We start from the raw sequence: 22,939 nt of genomic DNA on the forward strand, positions 1-22,939 counted from the left end.
CGTGATTGACTGTTTCTCTAAGGGTTTCATTAGCACCTCTTCATCCCATAATCATATGCGAGTTAGTCTTTCTACAAAATACCCTTCCCAACCTGCTGCATAAGTTTTCCTTTCCTTGTAGACCTCCACTGAACCAACACTTATGATAATTGCTGCTTGTTTGCTATGGTAACATTCAGATGAACAGTAATCTGTTTTTAGTTTTTCCACAATTATAACACACCATGAAAGACAAATAACTATGTTTTTCTATAGTCCAATTACTGACCACTTCAGTTTCTTCACTTCCTCCCAGTGACCCAACGGTTCACTGATGACGCGATGCATTCCTCTATCCCTTGTTCACTTTTCTACGAAGCTGATTCAATGACACTTGAGTTGCTTGGATATTCAAGGGTAATCAGCGAGTCACCATCACCCTGAGCACTACACTGGCCTCTACAGCAAGGTTTAACCGGAGGAGTGGCCCGGGTTAATGCTAACGCCGCACAGATTGAAGGATCAGTGGCCTTGAGGGACGCAAGGAACCTCTGAATGCCTTCTGCCGTCATGATTGACCCATTAAATCATCTAAAAGTGTTAACTAGAACAAACATACAGAGGCATGTGGGGGAATGATGATGATCCGGGCAGAGCTGGCCTTTGAATGCAAGTCTTGGGGCTGATTGCTTTCAGAAGCACTACCTTGCAGCATATTGTGGGCAGCCTATTCGGCTTTATCAAACATTGATCAAAGACACTCTTGAGATACAGCAAAAGAAGTGAGCTGAGAGAGACGATAGACCTCTATAACAATTGTTGAATTTGAAGGTAAGGAAGCATAACTCATGAATTATTGTGCATCTGTGTTTGTGTGTGTTTTTTTTCCTTTGTGTTTGTGCTCTCGTTTATGTGATTTATTATGAGGACACACAATTTGTATAATGACATGTGTATTACACTGGTATTACAACTTAAACATGGTTTATGAGGACATTTCATGAGTCCTCATAATTCAAATAGCTTAAAAAACATAAAAACTATGTTTTATTAAAAATGTAAGAATGTTTCCTGTGATGGGTAGGTTTAGGGATAGGGGCAGTGTGAGGGGATATACAGTTTGTACAGTATAAAAACCATTACGCCTATGGAGAGTCCTCACAAGTATAGCAAAACAAACTTGTTTGTGTGTGTGTGTGTGTGTGTGTGTGTGTGTGTGTGTGTGTGTGTGTGTGTGTGTGTGTGTGTGTGTGTGTGTGTGTGTGTGTGTGTGTGGATAGATAGATAGATAGATAGATAGATAGATAGATAGATAGATAGATAGATAGATAGATAGATAGATAGATAGATAGATAGATAGATAGATAGATAGATAGATTGACCATGGATGATAATGCACCAATGCACAGCAAGACTTGTTGTGACAGAATGGTATGTATGATGAACATGAAATTGAAGTTAAACATCTCCCATGGCCTGCACAGTCACCAGATCTAAATAGTTTTTAGCCACTTTGGGGTATTTTGGAGGAGTGGGTCAGAAAAAGGCCCTACACCATACTAATAATAGTATGGCCATAGCCATTAGCCATTAGCATGTGCTGTAGGTGAGGTTGTCTTCACTTAGCATCATTCATGCTGTCCTTGTGGACAATCCCCTGTGATTTTCCAACAACAAAGCGAATTACTAAAACCTCTGATATGACCATCCTCATTAGCAAAAAGCCCTTGTCGTAGGGCGTTCAATGCGCCCCCTGCATACTCCCTTGGCAAGACAAAATGCAATAGGACAAGGGGACCTTGCATTTCATTAAGGATACAACCTGTAGTCGTGCCTCAAAATGGAAACATTCAGAAACCCAAAGATGCCTGAGAGAATGTCATGATAAATGTGAAGTTAATTTAATTTTTAAGGATATTCCTAGGCATCTATGACCATGACTTAATATTACAGGAAGAAACTAAAATGTGATCGGTTTTACACTGCAGGAATTAAAATGTGATCGGTCTTACACTGCAGGCTTAATCGTATATGAAACCACTGTTAGAGGCCAAGAGGGAAAATTTATATTATATATAAAAATGGGAAAACTGCAGTGGTGCAGTTATGGCATCAGAAAGCAATATCATAATACTTTGAAATATACATATAGTAGTAAATTATTACTGTGTTCGCTGGATTTTAGCGGTACTGTTGAGATATAAATTAGTCCACTTGAAAAGCGAAGAGACACTTCAGTTGTAGTGCATGTGGTCTATAAATACTCCCTTCCCTTTTCGGGATGTCCTAACATGCATCTCAGTGATGCTCTATTATAAACTACGGCAGTTAAATGGTGCCTGTCAATATCATCTGAATGGGGTGATTTATGAGGGAAGAAAAATGAAATGAATCCTTTTGTAAAGAAGAGTAGAAAAAACAATAACGTCTGGAGTGGAATCCATCGATCAGCGTGAAACAGACAGATGGAGCAGAAGATGACAAGTTTCATCTCCCTCTTTGACTTTCTCTCTTTCTGTGATTTATGGCAGGTATTAATTGTTGTGATAATGGTCCAAGGCTTTGTGTGAGGATGAGAGAGAGAACGAAAGGTGTATCTACTGTAGCACAGCAAATGCCGAGGGGTGCATGGGTCGCCGACCCTCCATAAGCGGACCCTCATATGAAAAATAAAGAAATAAAAATAACTTACTGAGGGATCCTGTTCTGTTTAATTAAAACATGTATAATAAAAATAATAAATTAAAAATAAGGAACAAAAAATATTTTACTTTTTTTTTTAATTGCTTTGACATAACTTCCGCACACACATGCTCAAGACAAGTGAGAGGTCTGAGTAACAGACATTTATTCTCAGCATCTTTATCTTAAAAATGAGGACTAGACATTTGGAGGACGCACACAGTCTGTTCTGATTACCTCACCATCACAACTCTCATGAGTCATCCGACAAATGTTTTTTGACATTCAGGCCACCTAAAACCATAATTATGTTGCAAGTGTGTGAGTGTGTACTTGCTGAGGAATGTTGTGTTGTGAGAGACTATGCTAATTAGGATTTGTTTGTTAGTTTGTAAACTTAACTTGCTAACCGGCTTTCATTGCCCACACACAAACACAGTGAATAAATAAATAAATATCCCTTTAATAAACAAACAAATAAATGGATAAGAAACTGCTTTAGTGCTGAAAGTCCTACATCTCTTTGAGTTCTTTCACTAAACTAGCCACTTGAAATGACATGTAATAGTTGACACAGTTTGTGTGTTCTGCCTCATTTCTAGCACGTAACCAAGGCTGCTTTTGACTTCGCATTGACCATTCAGCTCTAAAGAAAACCTCATGCTTCCAGCCGTTCTTCTGGCTCTGTGAAAAAAAAAAATTGGGAAAAGCTGCTAATTCTTCAACTGAATTTACCGGCGAGGCAAATGCCACTAAATTCAACACTGTTCCCCGCAATTGCGGCCCTTCACTGTTAAGACTAAAGCTTAATCTGGCAGTCGGTTACACAGTCACACATCCACCTGTGTGTCAGGGTACTGTATGGATTTTGGCTTTGTGGAATTGAAGTACTGAGAGAGGGAGAGAGTCTTTCTTTCTTTTGTTTATTGTCTTTTTGCTCTCTAAACAAACAAGACAACAAGCAGGAGTGGCAAGTGCTCATTTTGAAAAGCTTTCTATAATGGTGTGTCCTAACAGGGTCCCTGAGACTGTTTACAGGGCTTGTGTCATTCTGTCCTTCACCTCTTTGAACCTCGCTCTGGGCTTTTTTCTGTGTTTGCTCTCATGAAGTTCCTGGCTTCATGCATTCAACCTGAGGTGAGCGTTGTTCGCACTTCATAGTTTCCATGATGGCTGTCAAGGGAATACTGAATGTTCTGCCATTAGGATTAAAAGAGAGTGGAAGAATGAAGAACATTTAGATAGCTTTGTGCAACAGTCTTTTCATTGTTCTTGCTCATCATTATTCAACATGCAGCATTTGCATAAATTCGCTTGTGAAACTGTGCAAAATCCTCTCACTCACTCTCTCACTCTCTCACTCTCTCACTCACTCACTCACTCACTCACTCACTCACTCACTCACTCACTCACTCACTCACTCACTCACTCACTAAACTACCCGACCATTTCTTCAGTCAGGCTTTCATCCATCCACCCATTCACTCATTCATTCATCACTCCCACATTTTCATGCTTACTCATTTACTGGCTCCCTCATTCATTTGCATATTAATTAATTCATGCATTCCCTTGCTCATTCACCGACTCATTAATTCACTGACTCACTCGATAAACTGCTAATTAATTTCTAATGTCATTCTCAAGTTACATGCTCTCTCACTCATTTATTCACTCACTGACTTACTTACCCTTTTTGTTCATTTAATCATCCAATAACTGAATAACTCATTGAATCACTCAGTCGATCATGCATTCATTCATTCATGCATTCTCATATTCATTCATTTCAGCCATTTTCTCACTTACTCCATTAACATTCACTGAATTCATTATCCGATAATGGATTAATAAATTACTGAATTCATTAATTAATTGTAATATTTTTTAATAATTATTAATGTATCAAATATTAATTAATTTAGAATGTCTAAAGTGGAAAATCTAAATTAAGTGTAATCTAATCAATTAATAAATACATTCTCTTATTCATTCATTCTTTTACTCACTCTTCACTTTTTGACATTCATCCATTCATTTCACAGACATTTTCTCACTTGCGCTCCCATTTTACAATAATTGAATCACTCACTGAATTAATTATACAATAATGGATTCATAAATGTATAGTAATCATGTTAATAACTGATTATTAATTTAACAAAAAACATTAATCATTTAATTAATTAATAAATAAATTATAATTATATTAATGCACTATTTCACTCACTCACTCACTCATTAACTTATTCATTCACTTATCCATTAACAAAGTAATTCTCTCATGGATTTTCTTAACTATTTAGTTCCCTCATTCTTGCATTCTGCCAGATAATTATTAAGTCACAAGAACTATCCCCACATCGATTCATCCTATAAAATCATTCTGTGATCAATTTTCTGAAAGCGATTTGAATTAAGGCAGTAAGTATAGGTTAACATCTGTTCCACCCTGTGTTTTACCGTGTTCACCTGAGAGCTCCTTCAGCGTGCAGGACTGCAGAGTGAACTGTCAGGAGCTTATCCACAGTCAGCTGTCAATCAAAGTCTGCTCACCGACTTGAGTGCCGCCCGCTGTGGGAAAGAGACACACTTGATCAGACGTAGCTCTTTTCCACCCTCCTATACTCTTGTTCTAATTCTACACACCCAAACAATGAAGCATCCCTGCCCTACGCTGAATATTCATCCGATATTTTAATTAGATGCAGAGCGAGTGTCAAGGGGACATAATGAAAGACAAGCAATTAAGGGAAAACGGGAAAGTTAGCGCTACCTTTGCCCCCTCATTAAACGCCTAGGAGCCAATTGCTTTGTCAGCCCATTTCTGATCCACTTCTTTTTGAAATGTGAACCATTAAAGGCCAGAAATTATTTGTTAAAATTAAAAGGAGTTCCCTCTTTGAAAGGCTGTGATCATTTATCTTTCAGGACGATTTAACAAGCCTTTGGGGGACAACAGAATTCGAATATCTATGTAAATTAGAATGACTATGTGAAGCCAAAAAAAGCTTAGCTGTTGTGTTATGAGGCAATTAAAGTGTGGCTTTTAGTTTTTGTCTGCAGAGGGAACAAGCCCTGCTTTTAGGAATTTAAGATGGAGTCTAACTGAGAGGGGTTCAGAGAAAAAATGAAAACTATAGCCTATTCATTTACCGAAGTACAGAAAAGAACAGAGTGTGAATACTCATCTTCTGTTTTCAAGCCTGTCTCAAGAAGATAGTTTAGAAGGGAATGCCTTAGTCTCTCTCTCTTTTCCACAGTTTTTTTTTCATCATTCGCTCATCTACCTCCACAGCATATGCAGGAGAAACAACTCACGCTCTGTCACGTTGTCAACTGTCGGAAAAATGTATTTGCTTTTGAATATCAGGCACGTATCAAGCACAAAATGTCCCTCAACTACCTGACATGTCTAGGTATTAAATTATAAGAAATTTGTAATGAAAAAGTAATCCTGAGAAGTGACATGGGTCTCTAGGGCTTTTCGCACGTAACCCTGGGTTAATGAGATAAAAGCTAGTTTTTACCCTAGGTTACCCTAGTGTCAAAGTTATTTAGTGTGAAACTATGTGGTGCTAAAATGCTACCCTGAGTGTGTAACAAGAGACAACCAATCATAAACCTCCTCAGTGCTTACCTCATTAAATATGATATATTTTTACAGTCTAAGGGAAGCAAGTCTTAAAGGGTTGTCCCTATTCTTTTAATGAGTAATGGGTGTGTTTTGGGCGTAACGTGCAATAAACCAATCAGAGTCTCATCTTCCATTCGCTTTAAAGGCCAGTTGCTATTCGCTAAATTCTCATCCCAAGGCGTCATATACTGACGCTTTTGACATATCGTCTACATCCAACGCACATGGCACCCTTTAGCATCACTATTAGACGCAGATAGATATGGGCCAGAAGGCGCCTCCTAGCGGTCTAACCCTAACCCTACCCCAGACCTAAACCCAACCATAACCGAACAAAGCTCTGTGTGTGTCATATTGACGCTAAAGGGTGCCATGTGCGTTGGATGTAGACGAAATGTCAAAAGTGTCAGTATATGACGCCCTAGGATGAGAATGCGTTGGCTATTTACACGGCAGAATTTGCAATATTGCTATATTGACAGTTCTACTACCTTACAAAGCGTTTTCCCATACCATTGTTGATGATTACTGTTATGACCATTGTTTCCATTCTTGTGACTCACGTTTTTGAATGACTAGTGTGGATTTGTTTGCCATTGTACCGCTTTGCCTGTGTTTCAAAGTGACTAACGTTGCATTCAATATGCACATTTGGGGTTTCATATCAATTTCATATCCGACAAGCACATCTATAAAAAGCAGACCTTGTTAAAGCAGCCAAACAGAAAATGTGCAGCAACTGTATAATGCCATCATGGGTTCGATTGCCAGGAAATCTAATAACTGATCAAATTTATATCTCAGATGCAATGTCAGACACTTTAGATAAAATCATCTGCAAGCTCAGATATAAATTGGAGGATGGGGGAATGTTTGGAACATCTGTTTGCAAACAGACATTACTTTTGCAATGCCATTTGGAGCACAGAAATCACTTAGAGCTTTAACTTCACAATTCACAGATTACAATAAATAAGCAGATTGCCCATAAATCCTTAAAATGTCATTACATTTGACATAAAATCTCCTCAAACCTGAAACCCAAACACATCAGAAGCTCTGGGGATATGCTAGAAATGATATCTCAGAGCTGGCTGGGTTACAGATGTTTTTATGGAGTGTGTGTGGAATACAGCGAGCTGATTAAAATCCCAGCTCTGATGTAACAGGTTAGGAAACATGCCCTGCTAACACACATCCATAAAGCACTTACACAAGATCCCACAGTTCTGCAGGATAGAGGCTGTTGACATGGATGTGTGTGAGAAAGAGTTTAAAAAAAGTCTTCAAACAATGCTAGACAACTGTGTTTTTGTACAGTACATGAGAAAGACTCTTTTTACAAAGCTATACTTTGGGGACTAAAGCTAAAGCGGTAAAAGTCTCAATATGGGGATATCCACAAAGATAAAATTATTACATTTTTATCTAAAAATTAAGATTTATAAATATTGTTTTAAGATCAGTTAAATCATTTTTTTGATGATTTTTAAAAATTTATGAAAAAAATAAATAAATCAAAAGCTTTTACCTCCAGTCACTCACTTCCTGTTTGTTCTCTTTCTCTGGCTATAGTTTACGGTGATTGAAATGGCATTGCATTATTCATAATATATTTTTTTCTATACCGGATATTTTATAACATACCTCACATGACGAGTGGGTCTTTAACTTTTCTTCATTTTAAATAAAAAGCTTTTATGTATTCTATTTTTCTTTTTAACGGCCAATGATGGTTGTGAAAGAAAATGCGCAAGGTTTGTTATAGTAACTGACTGACAGATAAACCGCGCACTCTTATTTCAGTGTTTTTGTTATTGCTGTGGTTATTTTAGCAGTTTGCTTCGTATATTCAGTTCAACAACATTAAGTCAGAGTCAAGAGAGTAAACTTTATCACGTTGTTTTTCTTGGACGCACCAAGAATGCACATTCTTGAACGAGCGCATTTACTTCAACCTGGTTTTAAACATTACCTGTGAGTGGAAAAATGAAACAAAACTAAACTAGCCAATCAAATTTATTTTCACCCATCCCCCACACATGCACGCACATACACACATTTGACTTTACAACACACACCATTATTTATTCTTATTATCTCTTGCCCTCTCAAAATGAGTGTACACCAATAGATTAATAATCAATTTAAAATGTATGTAAAAATAAAAATTAATTGAATCTCATGGTATACACACAGTATGCAAAACCGTACGGCTGCAGGCGCCACTGCTCAGAAGGAAACTAAAACCTGAAATCTTATGCATTATGTAAATCAGCCAAGAGTCCCCTCTTGGAAAATGTCTTAATAAACACACTAAATAACGACTTAATTAACATCTAAAAGTGCAAAAAGCTTTGTGTGAGGATTAGGTTTAGAGTAAGAGGATGGAAAATGTCATAAGCTCTATATAAAACAATAGAAGTCTATAACTGAAAAGCAGAAGTGTGTGTGGTCAGAGGGCTCCTCAAATCTCTCCTACAGCAGACGTTTAGTGATTGATTAGGCCTTCTCATTATCCAGCTCTCTGTGCTGCATCTCTCAGAAGACATTGGCCAGTATCCACTGATTCACTGAACCAATTTAAGCGAAATCGCTCCTGGGAGAATCTGGAGAATATCCTTAAACACCTGTGATTTACTGTGGCGATATGACACATGGGCGATAAGGCATTCATATGGCAGAAATAGAGCTAAATGATGAAATACAGAGTAACAGGACTGGCATAAGGCAGAGAGAGAGAGAGTAAAGATGTAACAGAGGCAGACAAGATCATAGACAAACAAGGAAATGCTTGTAATGAGTAGGCCTGCCAACCACCCTCTCTTATAAGGAATCATTCCGGACCGAAGGGAACGGACTTAACATAGATCCACAAAGGATGCATTTTGTCCCTTGTTTTGGTGTCTTACACCCAGACAGCTAAAAACACCTCAGGTGAGCTGTTTAGATTGGCTTCTCTCATGGGCACATATAGCTTCAGGCGTTCGTTGTGCGTGTGTAAGATGGTTTACTTTAATCTACAATGGCATATGCACTTCAAATGTTGAGTGTGAGAACATCCCTTATTCTCCTCTTCTGAAGTTGACATCTCCAGTAATGAGCGATAAAAGTAGAATTATCTTATGTACATAAAACAATGTGTGTGAGCCTGAGAGGTTTGTAGGTTGGTAGCAGGGTGTTTGAAGTAACTAATTAACTGCAGAGACAGATATGACCTTTCCCTCAGACTACATCGATTTCCCCTATAGTGGCCCGGACACACACACACAAACACACAGATAAATAAGATAGATAGAGAATGGCATACTGTAGAATTGACAAATGGTTTCGAGATAGAATCTTCTGAATGTGTATCCGCACAAACACACTGTGGCAGTTGACCCTCCAATCAGAACAACACACACACACTTGCTCACATCTTTGATCTGGAGCGGTTTCTTTTATATGATTGTTTCTCCTGAAATCCACTTATGTTAGTCAAGGTTTCTTGCATCAAAAACAGGCATAGTTTAATTTAAAATTCGTCACAGTGCGAGGCGGTGCGCTGAAATGTGAAACCCTATTATAGTCAATGAATCTGTCTACTCCAGAATCGCCTGATGCTTTTAGATGACAAATCCTGTTACCATTTGTTGCGCTTCTTGCAAATAGCCATTTCAATAAGCCCTTTTATCTACCCCATCCTTCTGAAATAAAATGAACAAACTACCTAAAAGAGGAAGGAATATAAATTTTTTCACGATACGTGTCTGTAGGGTGTACCTTCTGGTCATCTAATTTTCTACTTAAAGGGAAATGAGAAACTCTTTCATTTTAAGTTTTTTTTTTTTTTGTTTGGCTTAAGAAACAGAAAAACAAGAATTAAGAGGTCAAGGTCATTTTTATTTATATAGCACCTTAGCAACATGAAAGCTGACCAAGGGGCTTTACAATAAAAATAAATAAACCACAACTATAATGGTTAAAAATAAATAGATTAAACATCTTAATTCGTAAAAAAGACCAACATTTAAAGTTAAAAACCCACAATAGCCAAATAAATAAAACAAGCCTCCCAAAAAAGCTAAACCTAAAAAGCTGTGAAAAGAGGTGCATTTTCAAGGACGATTTAAAAGCTGGTAGTGAAGCAGACAATCTAACAGATTGAGGTAGCGAGGCCCACAGCTTTGGGGATAATTGTCATGAAACAGGAGGTGAGACACGGAGATTAACTGAACAGCTTTTTATTCACAGTTTCGATCCTTTGAAGAGCATAAGCAGTTCAATGGACAGTCACACTTAACTGACGAGTCTTTCTCTTTGCAGGATGGAAGATGAGCACACAGATGAGATAGACCGGTAGCTTAAGGAGGATAAAGAAACACAAGTGCGTAGTCGGTTAAGTTCACTCTGTAGAGACGAGACCAAATAATGAGTGAGTGTGAGCTTATGAATGGTGTTTGATGAGGAGCGACAGGTGTGGCAGGTTAGTGTCCTGGTGATTGTGAACGAGTGGGTGGAGCTGAAGGACCTGGTGCTGATGGCATGCTGGCTGAGGCCCCGTTTACACGTACATGGTTATTTTGAAAAACGGAGACATTTCCCTTCGGTTATGCCTCTCGTTTACACGCAAGCGGAGAATTCTCCTCTGAAAACGATTCTTTCTAAAAACTCCGGCCAGAGTGGAGATTTTGGAAAACTCCGTTTGCACGTTTGCATGTAAACTGAGAAAACTGAGTTTTAGGCAGTCGACGTTACAGTATGCGACAGAACTTGCACTGCGTCAAAAGTGCGACCTATATTTTTGTGATTCTGATTGGCTGACGTGGGCTTGAGCTTCTCGTTACACTGCCACCTATAGGTTTGGCATGCTCTTGACGGCATATACACGGGTTCGTGTAAACGAACACTTTTCTGAAAACGGAGAGGGTGAAATGTCCGTTTATGAAAATAACCGGCCACGTGTAAACAAATCTGTGACACTACTACAGAAAAAGCTCTGTTAAATTTTCAGGGGTTTGTTTACACGACACCGTTTTCAACTAAAACGTTTTATTCGCGGATCCGTGTGAATGGGGATCGTTTTGACATTGGTGTCGTCTGTACGCGGAAACCTCAAAGTAAAAACGTATCCGTTTTAAGCATATCGTTGTCGTGTAAACGTAGATTTCAAGCGAGACAACCGGATCTAAGAGATCTCCGGGGGGAGTAGGGACAAAAAAAGATCTGTAATGTAAGCTGGAGCCGCAAGGCTTTAAAAACAAAAGTTAAAACCTTATAATAAATTCTAAATTTGACCGGTAGCCAATGTAAATGTACTAAGATAGGGGGGATGTGCTTCCTCTTCTATTCATCCCTCAAGAAACGAGCTGCAATTGCAAATGTAAAAGGCAAACCTAGTAGACACATGTTTTTTGAATTTTTGGTTCATGAGTATAAAATGTGTTTATATAGCCTATAATTATTTGTTTCTCGTTTAATGAATTCCTTTTTAAGTAGAGGATCAAATGACCAGAAGATACACGGACCCTATAGTAAGAATGTAATGCAATATAATATAATATGCTGCCTTCAAGTGCACCTGGGAAACTTGCACCTCCGAGTTGTTGGGCATTAAAACAACTTGCAAAATCATTCATTATAATTGTCTACAGACTTGCTTTACACACATTGATCTCTATATAGATAACATATAATATGATATTATCTATATTATAGATCAGTTTTTCCACAATGTTTCAAATCAACACTTCCAGCGTCGCGACTTGTGTATCATCTAGAATTTCAAGTTACCCATACGTAAATACAGTATGACTTCACTTAGTTATTCATGTGCTCTGAAATGTTTTTCCACTTGAATGACACATTAGTATCCAATGACAATATAAATGAATCCAACTGAATTAATGTAACCAATTGGCTTTTAGTACTCACATATGTTTTTCAATGGAAATCACCTGAGACATCATGAGATTTCAATTGATTTCAACAAAAATGCAGTTCTATCTGAAAGGTACTGATGTACCTGAAGTTTACTTGCACACCTTAAAGCAGAAAGAAGAAGAAAAAAACACAGTTCCATGCAACACTGCAAAAAAATAATTAAAAAGCACAAGGCATTTAAGAATACAAGAACATTTCCAAGTCATTAAGTATTCCTTAGAGAACAGATGAGTCAGTAATTAAGAAATGGGAACATTATGGCACAGCTGCAAATCCTAAAGCAGCCCTCAAAACCTGACTGTGCAAGAAGAAAATCAGACTAAACACTATTGATTCAGCAACATAATTTATTTTAAAATTTTTTTTCAAATTAGCGCTTCTCCGATGACGCATGTCAGCAATGCTTCACTGTGACCAAGAAGGATGCTAAATTAGCAATTTGTAAAATTTGTTAGGCTGAAATATTGAGAGGCGGCTCATTGCCGAAGAGCTACGACTGGCTTAATTTTTCAGCTGAGAACACAACACCCTGAACAGCACACCGAGTATAGTTACCCAAATTGAATTACCCAAAACTCATTTTGGTGCATCACTACTAAACATCATATTTAAGCATGGCATCAAAGCAAATACTGTGCAACGTTATTTAAAGGAAACACAATGTCCCTACTGTGAATCATGGTGTCGGAAGCAACATGCTGTGAGGAGGTTTCCTGCAGCGGCCCTGGAAGGCTTGTGAGGCTTGTGAACGCAGTTACAACACGGAAATCCTGGAGGAAAACCTCATGGAGTCTAAGACACCTGCAACGTGGGAGAACATTTGTTTACAAAGGCCAAATCCAAAGCTACGCAGGAAAAACGTAAAAACAATGTTCCTTATCTCCCCTCTGCTCTACTGCTTGCACTACAGGAGATCATCTGAAATGAAATTGAAGAAAATCCTTTGCATTTATTAGGTTTAACGGTAAGTGTCCCGTCAATCGCTCACCTCACTCTTGTGACAGCTCTTCAAGCATCCCTGCACTATAACTCAGCCCCAACCGTTATTTTGATGCCTTCACTTTATATTAACATTAATCCATTAATTAGTTCAGGCGAAGGCTTAGCACTAATGCTAAAGCCCCTCCTTTACGCAAAACAAACCAAATCTCTTCACTTTTATGGCTTTTTAAGAAGTAAGATAAATGTGAACTTGTGAAATCTTATTAAAATCTGCACATGTGTGACAGAAGCCTCAGTCCTGACTCCTGCGGGTCTACAGTGTTTCCCAAATGGGGCTTCGTGAGGTAACTGCAGCGGGTTTAACATGCATTTTGGGAATGCAATGTGCATTGGATTCACTTTGATTATACATTTGCATAATTTCCAACATTTATGTGGACAGAAGTTTGAAGAATTTCACCAGTATTCTGCCAAAATAAATGTTCACGGATTTAAAATGTTAAAAGCTGGTGGGTTTGAACATTTGAAAGTGAAGAATTTAAGACATGAATATTGGTATCCTGTAGTGTAAAATAATAGTTTTTTTTTGTTTGTTTTTTGTTTTTGTTTTTACAATGCAGTAATACATTTGTCTTTATTTTTAATAATTACAGTTAAGAGCACTGCTACTAATTATACATATCACTGTAAAGCTGCTTTGAAACATTCCGTATTGTAGAAAGCGCTATATAAATAAAGGTGACTTGAGTTGACTACTACAACTAATAATAATAATAAAGACTATGAAAGAAGTCTTTTTTGGTTTCAGCAGCTGCAGTATGAAACATTTTCATGACATGAAATATAATTTTGCTGTCATAAGACAAAATAATTGCAATTTTCTTCCAAGCTGTGCAGCCCTATGAATAATTTTCAAATAAAAGCAATCAAAATAAAACACTTACTGAAAAACATATTAAATATTGTATCTGTTTACCCATAATGTAATTTAACCACAAACCAACATGAGAGAACAGTGAATATGCAAATGTTTTGTTAAATGATCGAAATATTAACTTAAAATCTCAGGGGATACTTCAATTAAACTAAATATAAAGTAAATATTTTGCATTTAAGGGTTTACAGTAAAGTATCACGCTGCAGTGTAAAAGCAGCTGTTTTGTGACCGTGTGTGACCCAGTTGTGTGTCACCCAGTTGTGTGTTCTGTTTGCCGGGGTTTCTGGGTTCAGATGAGCACTGGTGGAGGAGAGAATGCAGTGACCTGCGGTGTTCTTATCTCAAGCTGAGCCCTCCCTTAAGTGTGTGTGTTTCAAGAGGAGTCCTCTGTTAATCTACTGCAAGAGTGTGTGACTGTGATTGTGATGACTGTGAGTGAGTGTAGCATGCTGTGAATCACAGATGTGACTGCATGTGTTGCCCTTCCTCTCTCTCTCTCTCTCACACACACACACACACACACACACACACACACACACACACACACACACACACACACACACACACACACACACACACGTTTTGTCTGACTCATCTGCAGTCATGTAAATAGTCATGTGTGAAGACTTAAGACCAGAGCTTAGCTGTGCCCACCTGGCTCCTTTCTTTAGCCTAATAGTTTGTGCATTTAAAGAGCCAAATATATGCACAGATGTGTGCTCTTTTTAAAAGGGATGATATTTTCCCTCTTTTTCTCTTATTCTAAACTAATTCCATGCCAAAAACATGGAGTTTGTCTGTGAATTTGGACCTTTAAATGTATACACAGAGGCAGTGGCGTGCACAGACCTCCTCAGGGGCAAGGGCGGCGGGACCAAAAAGGGCACTAAATTTTTTTTTAGTTAAAAATAACAATCAAATTAATTTTTTACAGAATTTAAATCCAATTATGTATTAAATAAATTACCATCAGAGAGTTCCTTGATTTTTGTTTTGTTTTTATTATTTTCTTTCCAAAATATGTTGATACAATTAGAATGCATAACACATCAAATGAAAATAGGGAAATTATGTTAATATTACTAAATATGATTTACTTTACCAAACAAAACAGTGAGAATCAAGAAGGTAATTATGGAAAATAAATTTTTAGTTTTGTTGATGTTTGAATGTATGTATTATATGTATGAAAGTGTTAGCTATCATGAATCAGTAACACTTTACAATAAGGTTTCATTAGTTAAATTAGTTAACATTAACTAATAATGAACTGCACTTCTACAGCATTAATCTTAGTTAATGTTAATTTCAGCATTTACTAAAACATTAAAATCAAAAAGTTGTATTTGTTATCATTAGTTAATGCACTGACTGTGACATACCATGAATAAACTAACAGTTGTATTATCAACTAAGATGAACAAGTAACAAATGTGTCTCATGGTTAGTTCATGTTAGTTCATACATGAATAATGAACAAATTAACCTTATTGTAAAGTGTTACTATGAAATCAAAGATATAAATTCCTTACAATTTAGAATTGGACATGGACTTAATATTTAATTTAACTAGATGTATTTCCCCAAGCTAATAACACTTGCTATGGCCTTGGATAAAAACGAATGACATTGTCAGACTCAGAAAGCGTCTGAAGTCGAGTTATACTTTTATTATAGTTAAGTATAACTCGCATGCTGCCGCAACTTTTAGAGTAGCATAGGATAAATGTACATTTTCCGTATTAGCTTAAACGTTACCTGGCTGCTGCTCGTGTAGTTTGAAGACTCGCGCGAAAGCCGCGAACTGCTGCGTAGTGCGTACCAGAATCGTTAAATGCGTACGTACGAGGCGCTGCAAAGGAAACTCCGCCAAATGCTTCCGCCAAAAACTTTTTTTATATAATATTTGTTTGTATTATTATTTTTAGTGGCAATGGTGTGTAAATGTATTGTTATTTATTATAACATTTATAATAATAACAATTATGGTAACACTTTACAATAAGGTTCATTTATTAAACATTAGTTAATGCAGTGGTGGGCCGTCAGGGCCAGCAAGGCCTTCTCTGCTGGCCTAAACACTATGAGAATCACTAACTTGCAATTTAATATATTTTTTTTATGAATGAGTATTAAATTATTCCCAATAGTCCGTTCTCATAATGTCATAGCTTTTCTCTTGGTTGCGCTGCTTCCAGTAGTGTAGATTTATTTTAGTGCTTTTATCCAATCATATTTCAGTCATCATGTGTTGCCAGGGTCAAATATATCTGCCTCGAGGCCTTCAGAGTCGATAGTGCGGGCGCCTGTAGCTTAAATGAATGGCAATGAAACTGTTGCTTTAACCAATCAGATAATCGGTCAGATTTAATCAGCGAATCAGATATCGAGTTGATTGCACCGGGGCCATCTAGCAGGCATACAATAACGTAAGCATTTTCACGCCCTTTGATTGGATGGTCAGAGCGTGTACTATTATTACTGGTAGTCAGAGCTAGCTAACCGCATCTGTAGCGAACTGTGTAAAGTGTAAACTAAAATACCTGTAGATTTAATAGTTTTTCAACCCACAAATTAATGTTTATTTCCTTCCTCGACCACCAGCAGGTTCAAACCTACCGGAAAAAATCCCTTATCCAGCTTACGCAGAGTCACGGAACTCTATCGATCTGTCCGGGTAAAAACAGAACAGACTGTAGCTAATGTAAAGTTATGCCAGGACTGATTTTGAAGGCAAAAGTCCCGCTGATCTCATTGATATCGTTCAAAAATCTGTGTGAGAGCTTGTGTCGGCTGTAACGTTACACATCGTCATGTTTTGCGGTGTTTTCCCTGTTTAACGTTACTGCTTCTGTCGAGCAGACACTCGCAGCACTGAAGCGAATTAAAACTTAGCAGCTATGACAGAAATACGACGGGACAGACTCGACTTTCAGCACATTAACCTTGATGGCGATAGAAAAGGTTGTTGGGACTGAAAAGCACAGACAACCTGTACAACCAAGTAATTCAAGTCTTTTTGAGGAAATAAATTAGGATGGATTTTGTGTAAAAAAATCAGTTTTGGAGAGTATGTCCAAAAAATAATTATAATTGCATTTTTTGCCCCTGTTTTTGTCCGTGCTGAATATGATTTTCTTCCTAATTTTTCTTGTAAATTTATGATCGAAACAACTTATTTTTTTCAAACATTAATACTATAGCCATTGAAGGATAAGACAGGGATGAGGATCCGTTTCTGAATTTATAATCGGAACGCAAGAACCACTGCACACAAAAGCCGAACTCGCCTTTCGCGAACTCACCGCATTAACCCTATAACTGCCGGTGCAAAATAAAAACAGGAATTTCATGTGCGTGCGCTGCTATTAAAAGTTATTAATTCAGGGTGGACATCACTGAAGGCCTAGGTGTGAAATGCACGGTCCGCCACTGAGTTAATGTATTAACTAACATGAACTAACAATGAGCAATACATTTATTACAGTATTTATTAATCTTTGTTAATGTTAGTTAATATGAATAAAGCTGTTCATTGTTTGTTCATGTTAGTTCACAGTGCATTAACTCATGTTAACAAGATTTTAATAAAGTATTAGTAAATGTTGAAGTTAACATTAACAAAGATGAATAAATGCTGTATAAGTGTAGTTCATTATTAGTTAATGTTAACTAATGTAGTTAACTAATGTTAACTAATGAACCTTATTGTAAAGTGTTACCACAATTATTATTTACAATTATCAGAAAGGGGCACAATACATTTTTAGACAAAAGGGGCAGGGGCTTGAACCCATCAGCATGAATTCTAGTCTTATTTTGACTATTTAGACAGCCCACTTAGACAAAGTGACCAACTACTCAATATTGTTTTTACATGCCATTTAAGAGTGCAGGGTGCACTATTATCTGAAATAGTTTTATCAACCCCATACATTGTAAAAACTAATTCTTAGAAATATATTTAACAAATAAATAAATAAATTCCATGCACACCTGGACCCCAGTTTGAGACCCCCTGTATTAGTCCACACGTCAGTGCCAAAACTCTGATCTATTCAAAAAGTATAGATTTTTCAGTCCAGTCCAGACTAACCTCTTTCACTAATGTCTGACTTTGTGCTGTTAGTAAAGTGATTTGTCTTCACTTTTCAATTGTCTATGTTGGACACATCCATTTCCTGGCCTCTCTGGAGTGTTAATGCAGACACAGGCGTCTCTTTCCTTTTAAGTGGTTTGTTGTTCTAAGTGATTTGATTTGTTGTTCCATTACTCTCCCTCACTATGTCTGTCTACGAATCCTTTGTCTTGTTCCGTCTCCCGTCTCTATTTATCTCTCTATTTGTCACCAAACTCTTCCTTTTATCTTCCTGGACATCATTCCATCCTGCAGTCTCTTAATCTTTAACCATCCATCCATCCATCCATCCATTTATCCATTTATCCATCCATCCATCCATCCATCCATCCATCCATCCATCCATCCATCCATCCATCCATCCATCCATCCATCCATTTATCCATCCATCCATCCATCCATCCATCCATCCATCCATCCATCCATCCATCCATCCATTTCTCTCCATCAATATTACATTGCTCTTGTGAGTCAGGTTGGCCAATAGTCTGCAGGTTGACAGGTGTAATTTCCAGAGGAATGCTGCGGAGAGCCCCCAGAGAGACACGTGCACAGAGGTGTTAAATTCCTCTGTCCATCACCCTTTCTTTCGCAGAAATTTTCATTCATTCATTCAGCTCCAAAAGATTTCTGATCTGTCTGTATCAAATTTAGAGTGGTGCGCTACAGAACGAAAAGGCAGAGAATACAGCAGCCCCCCCCACCACCCCTGGGGTAAAATTGCCCTTTGAAATGGAAATCTGCAATTCATAGATACCAGCAAGAACAAACACCAGCACATTGCCAAAAAGGAGAAGTTTCACAAGAATAGGATTACACATAAAGAGAAAAAAATACCTTTGAACAATCACGTTCAGTCTTTGTTATTGTGGCATTATAGTCATCAAGCTTCACCATAACTAGTGGAAGAGATTTGAACAACCCCCCGCATCCTAAGAACTAAATTTGCCACGTAGCTCATCCTGCATTTTTTGTTCTGTAGACATGAGTGACACCTCACATTAGGAGCAGACTGACAGGATTATGTTCTATTTAGTTGTTGTTTTTGTTCCTGTTTTTGTTTTTTGTGCTTCAGTTCAGTTTAGCCTTGATTACTTCCTAGTTCGTCTCCTTTGAATCGATTGTGTTCAGCAGTCTATCATTGTTTTCCCTATGTATTTATACTCAGAAATTGCATATATATATAGAATCTGGGATTAACCTCCAATATCTTTGCAAGAGGTCATTAAGTTTTACAAACGTTTTCATTCACAAATCCAGTTGTTATCATCATCTCTGTCCTTACTCAGCATGAATTCCATGTTGGACAGGCTGGTTTATGCTGGTCTAGCTGGTGGAAGCAAAACTTCCCATGCTGGGGACCAGCAAACCAGCAACCATCCTCCCATGTTTGTCCCAGCATGCAAAACATACCTTATACTGGTCACCAGCAATCAGAAATCTCTTTTTCTGAAACGCTCTGTCTTCTAATATGAAACTCTCTTTTCTTAAGTTACAACTGTCTTTCATGTGTAATCAAACACTCTCTGCCGTCCTCCTCTTCACTTCTTCCATGACTCTGTCCATTTAAGAACAATCTCTTGAACTCAGACAAATATCTCATGATCACCTCTTTCGTTCTCCTCTTCCTCAAGTTTCTTTTCAAGGTGAAGAGTACCACTTCTCTTCCATCAACTGCAATCCCAACTGCAATGTGTGTGTGTGTGTGTGTGTGTGTGTGTGTGTGTGTGTGTGTGTGTGTGTAGCAGTTTTCTCTACAATGTGGGCGCCATAAACTATACCTTCAAGAAAAACATCTTTAAAATATTCTAAATATTAACTCAAAGAGAACTTAAAAAATTAAAAAGCTTGTGAGGTTTTTTATATTTAGTTGTATATGACAGAACACATCATAATCACAATAGAATCAATAAAAAGTCCCTCCTTTTTGAGATGCATGGTACAATCACAGCATGTTGGTATGCCTTTAAGAACATGTGTGTCTGTGGAATAGTGTGTTTGTGCATGTGTGTGTGTGGTTTCATGTGCTTCACAGCTACAGTATGTCAAGAGTCACAGCACACTACAGTAATTACCAGGTGTCTAAGACTCAACTCTAGCTCAATATTATTTTCCTCCAGAACTTAGAAAAGCCTGCACAGACACACACATTCACATTACCTAAACTCACACTGTTGGTCAATACCAAAGCATATACACCACCAGAGTCAGTCATACATGTACAAATATCACACTCTATCACACAAATCGCAAACACAAATTAAAAAGAGGGAGGTGGGGGGGGATCAAATAGACAGCCGGGCTTTAGTAATCAGAGAGCACGGTAAAGAAAATCAGCAGCCGGGGGCCCAGCTGTGTGAGATAGGACCCGATATCAATCTGTGCGATCACTTCCTTTCAGCCAGTAAGCTACAGAATAAAACCCCCACCTTGGTTAAGAATATTATCCAACTTCTTAAATGTGAAGGTATCAGCAGGTTTATGCCAATGTATAATTCATGTCATTTTAACCACCGACACCTTGGAAGATGAATAATTTACAGATGTTTTTATTTCCTCTGACAGCTGGTTAGAGACAGGTCCATGCAGACTTAAATCACGCAATACCCATGCTTCTTTACTGTCAGGGTCCAGAGAGATGAGAAATTCATAGCATTTCAGAGATAATCTGCAATAATCTGTGCGTGTGTGTGTGTGTATGTATGGGGGGGGGGGGGGGGGGGTGTTGTTCTGAATAAGGTCTGTAGTTAAAACAAGCTCAAGATATTTTCCCATTTTATTTAAATTCATAAGTAATACCCCCTGTAATTTTTCCAAAAGCTTGTTTCTTGAAAAAGGAGGTTGCTATGGAGAGGCTAAATGTGACTACTGAGGTTGTTGGGGACATTAAACATCATCACACTGAACAGGTAAACTCATACTCACTAATCCCCTATAATCATGCTCTTGCAATCTATTCTAACTTAAACTTTCAGGGGAAATGTTTTGAGAAAGACTGAAAGGGTTGTCGGAAGCTTAACGTTATGCGCCTGTGAGTAGTTTGTTTAGGTTTAGGTTTTTACTTCAGCCGATTGTATCAAAATTAATTAAAGTTGTGCTTATTTGTGAAGATTATCATGATGAACAAATTGTGTTGCAATCGTAAACGTTTGGTGTTCACAAAACTTATTTTCTGCAATAATCCAAAAGCCAATGGAAAAATTCTATTGGGGTTTTGATAAGGGAACCAGGGTGATGCTAACTTCCAGTTTGGCCTACAAAATATGTCAACACTGCAGTACTCTATTTCGGCACCACCAGCATCACAGAATTGCAAAAAAAATATTGTTTTAAACAGGTTTCCTGAACACTCCTTCCAACTTCCATTGTTCAACAAGCATAGGCTCACCCAAAACTTGCGGTTGAGCCAATGTTGCTAAGCTAGGCTGTTTGGGATGTTCGAATATCTGCAAATAAATATCAAACTGTGGAAGAAAAATATTTAAACACTGAACATAAAAATTACACACATCACCTTTAATGTTTACTCTGATGACATTATTTAAAAGCCTTATTCTTTTTAATTGCTAATCTGCTTATTAGGCTAATAGCGAACCTCTTGTCATCGGTAAGAAAACAAATATGAGTTAACACTATTAATTTGCTTGTATTTCTGCATCTGAAATTGAAGTAAATAACTGGGGGCAGTTTGTTGCTGTAACCTCACTGTAACTATGTTTTGTAGTGTGCTAGGCAACTGACTATTCAAACTGAAACTTATCTTTTCACTTGTTTTTTTCTTCTTCTTAATGACCACCATGCTTTGCCTTTGACCTTGTATTATAACTACATGTAATGTATGAGAAAACGAATGGCAATGCTAATAACTAAATTACAATGAAATTAATATCGACAAAACATTTCCAACAGCTGAAAATATATGATCTGATGTTGCGCTAAGACAGCAGAAGTTTATTTTATGCTTTCTGGCACTGAGCCAACAACTAATAAGTAAAGATCATGTTCCATGAAGATATTTTGTAAATTTTTCTTACCGTAAATATATAAAACATTGATTTTTGTGAGTGAATGCGGCAAAATCGTGAACACAAATGGACAACTTTAAAGGTGATTTTCTCAATGTTTAGATTTTTTTGGCACCCTCAGATTCCAGATTTCCAAATAGTTGTATCTCGGCCAAATATTGTCATATCCTAACAAACCATACATCAATGGAAAGCTTATTTATTCAATTTAAAAAAAATTGACCCATGTGACTGGTTTTGTGGTCCAGGGTCACAATATTCTAATGAGGATAAGAAAAACAGTACTCACAAATATTGTGCAAAACTGTTTCTAGACACTTTTTAGGATTCGACTGGAAATGACAAGAATTTCATGTGGGAGAAAGATTTCCCTAAGTAGATTTGGCACCATGCAGCTTCAATTGGTCAAGCAAATTTGCAGCAACAGAAACCAACAGACCAACAGTAAGGTGCTTAGATTGGTGCTTAGCAGTGCATCATACATCATTAAGCTATTGACAATAGACAATGGACCTATAATACAAAACACCTGCAAAAGACAAAGGACTAATGTGACTTTTAAACTGCTTTCTGGGTAGACAGCTCACTAGATTTTCCATGAAAACCAGTACTTTAGGTCAATCTTTTATAGACCTAAAACACAGACCTGCACTCGCTGTCAAGCTAATGCAGTG

At 37.6% G+C, this 22,939-nt stretch overlaps 1 protein-coding gene across 1 annotated transcript in view; it reads right to left on the reverse strand.

The window, feature by feature from the left end:
• Positions 1-5,143: 5,143 nt before the first annotated feature.
• LOC306987898 (uncharacterized protein) overlaps positions 5,144-22,939 on the reverse strand; it is a gene marked incomplete at its 5' end in the record, with an annotated part of 60,469 nt that continues 42,673 nt past the window's right edge. Inside the window, 2 exons of the mRNA XM_079592529.1 lie at positions 5,144-5,235; positions 12,894-13,024. Coding sequence (XP_079448655.1) covers positions 5,192-5,235; positions 12,894-13,024 — 175 coding nt within the window. The 3' untranslated portion in view covers positions 5,144-5,191. The remainder of the gene's footprint in view (positions 5,236-12,893; positions 13,025-22,939) is intronic.

Source organism: Phoxinus phoxinus (assembly GCF_949152265.1).
Source record: "Phoxinus phoxinus genome assembly, chromosome: 2".
NCBI lineage: Eukaryota > Metazoa > Chordata > Actinopteri > Cypriniformes > Leuciscidae > Phoxinus > Phoxinus phoxinus.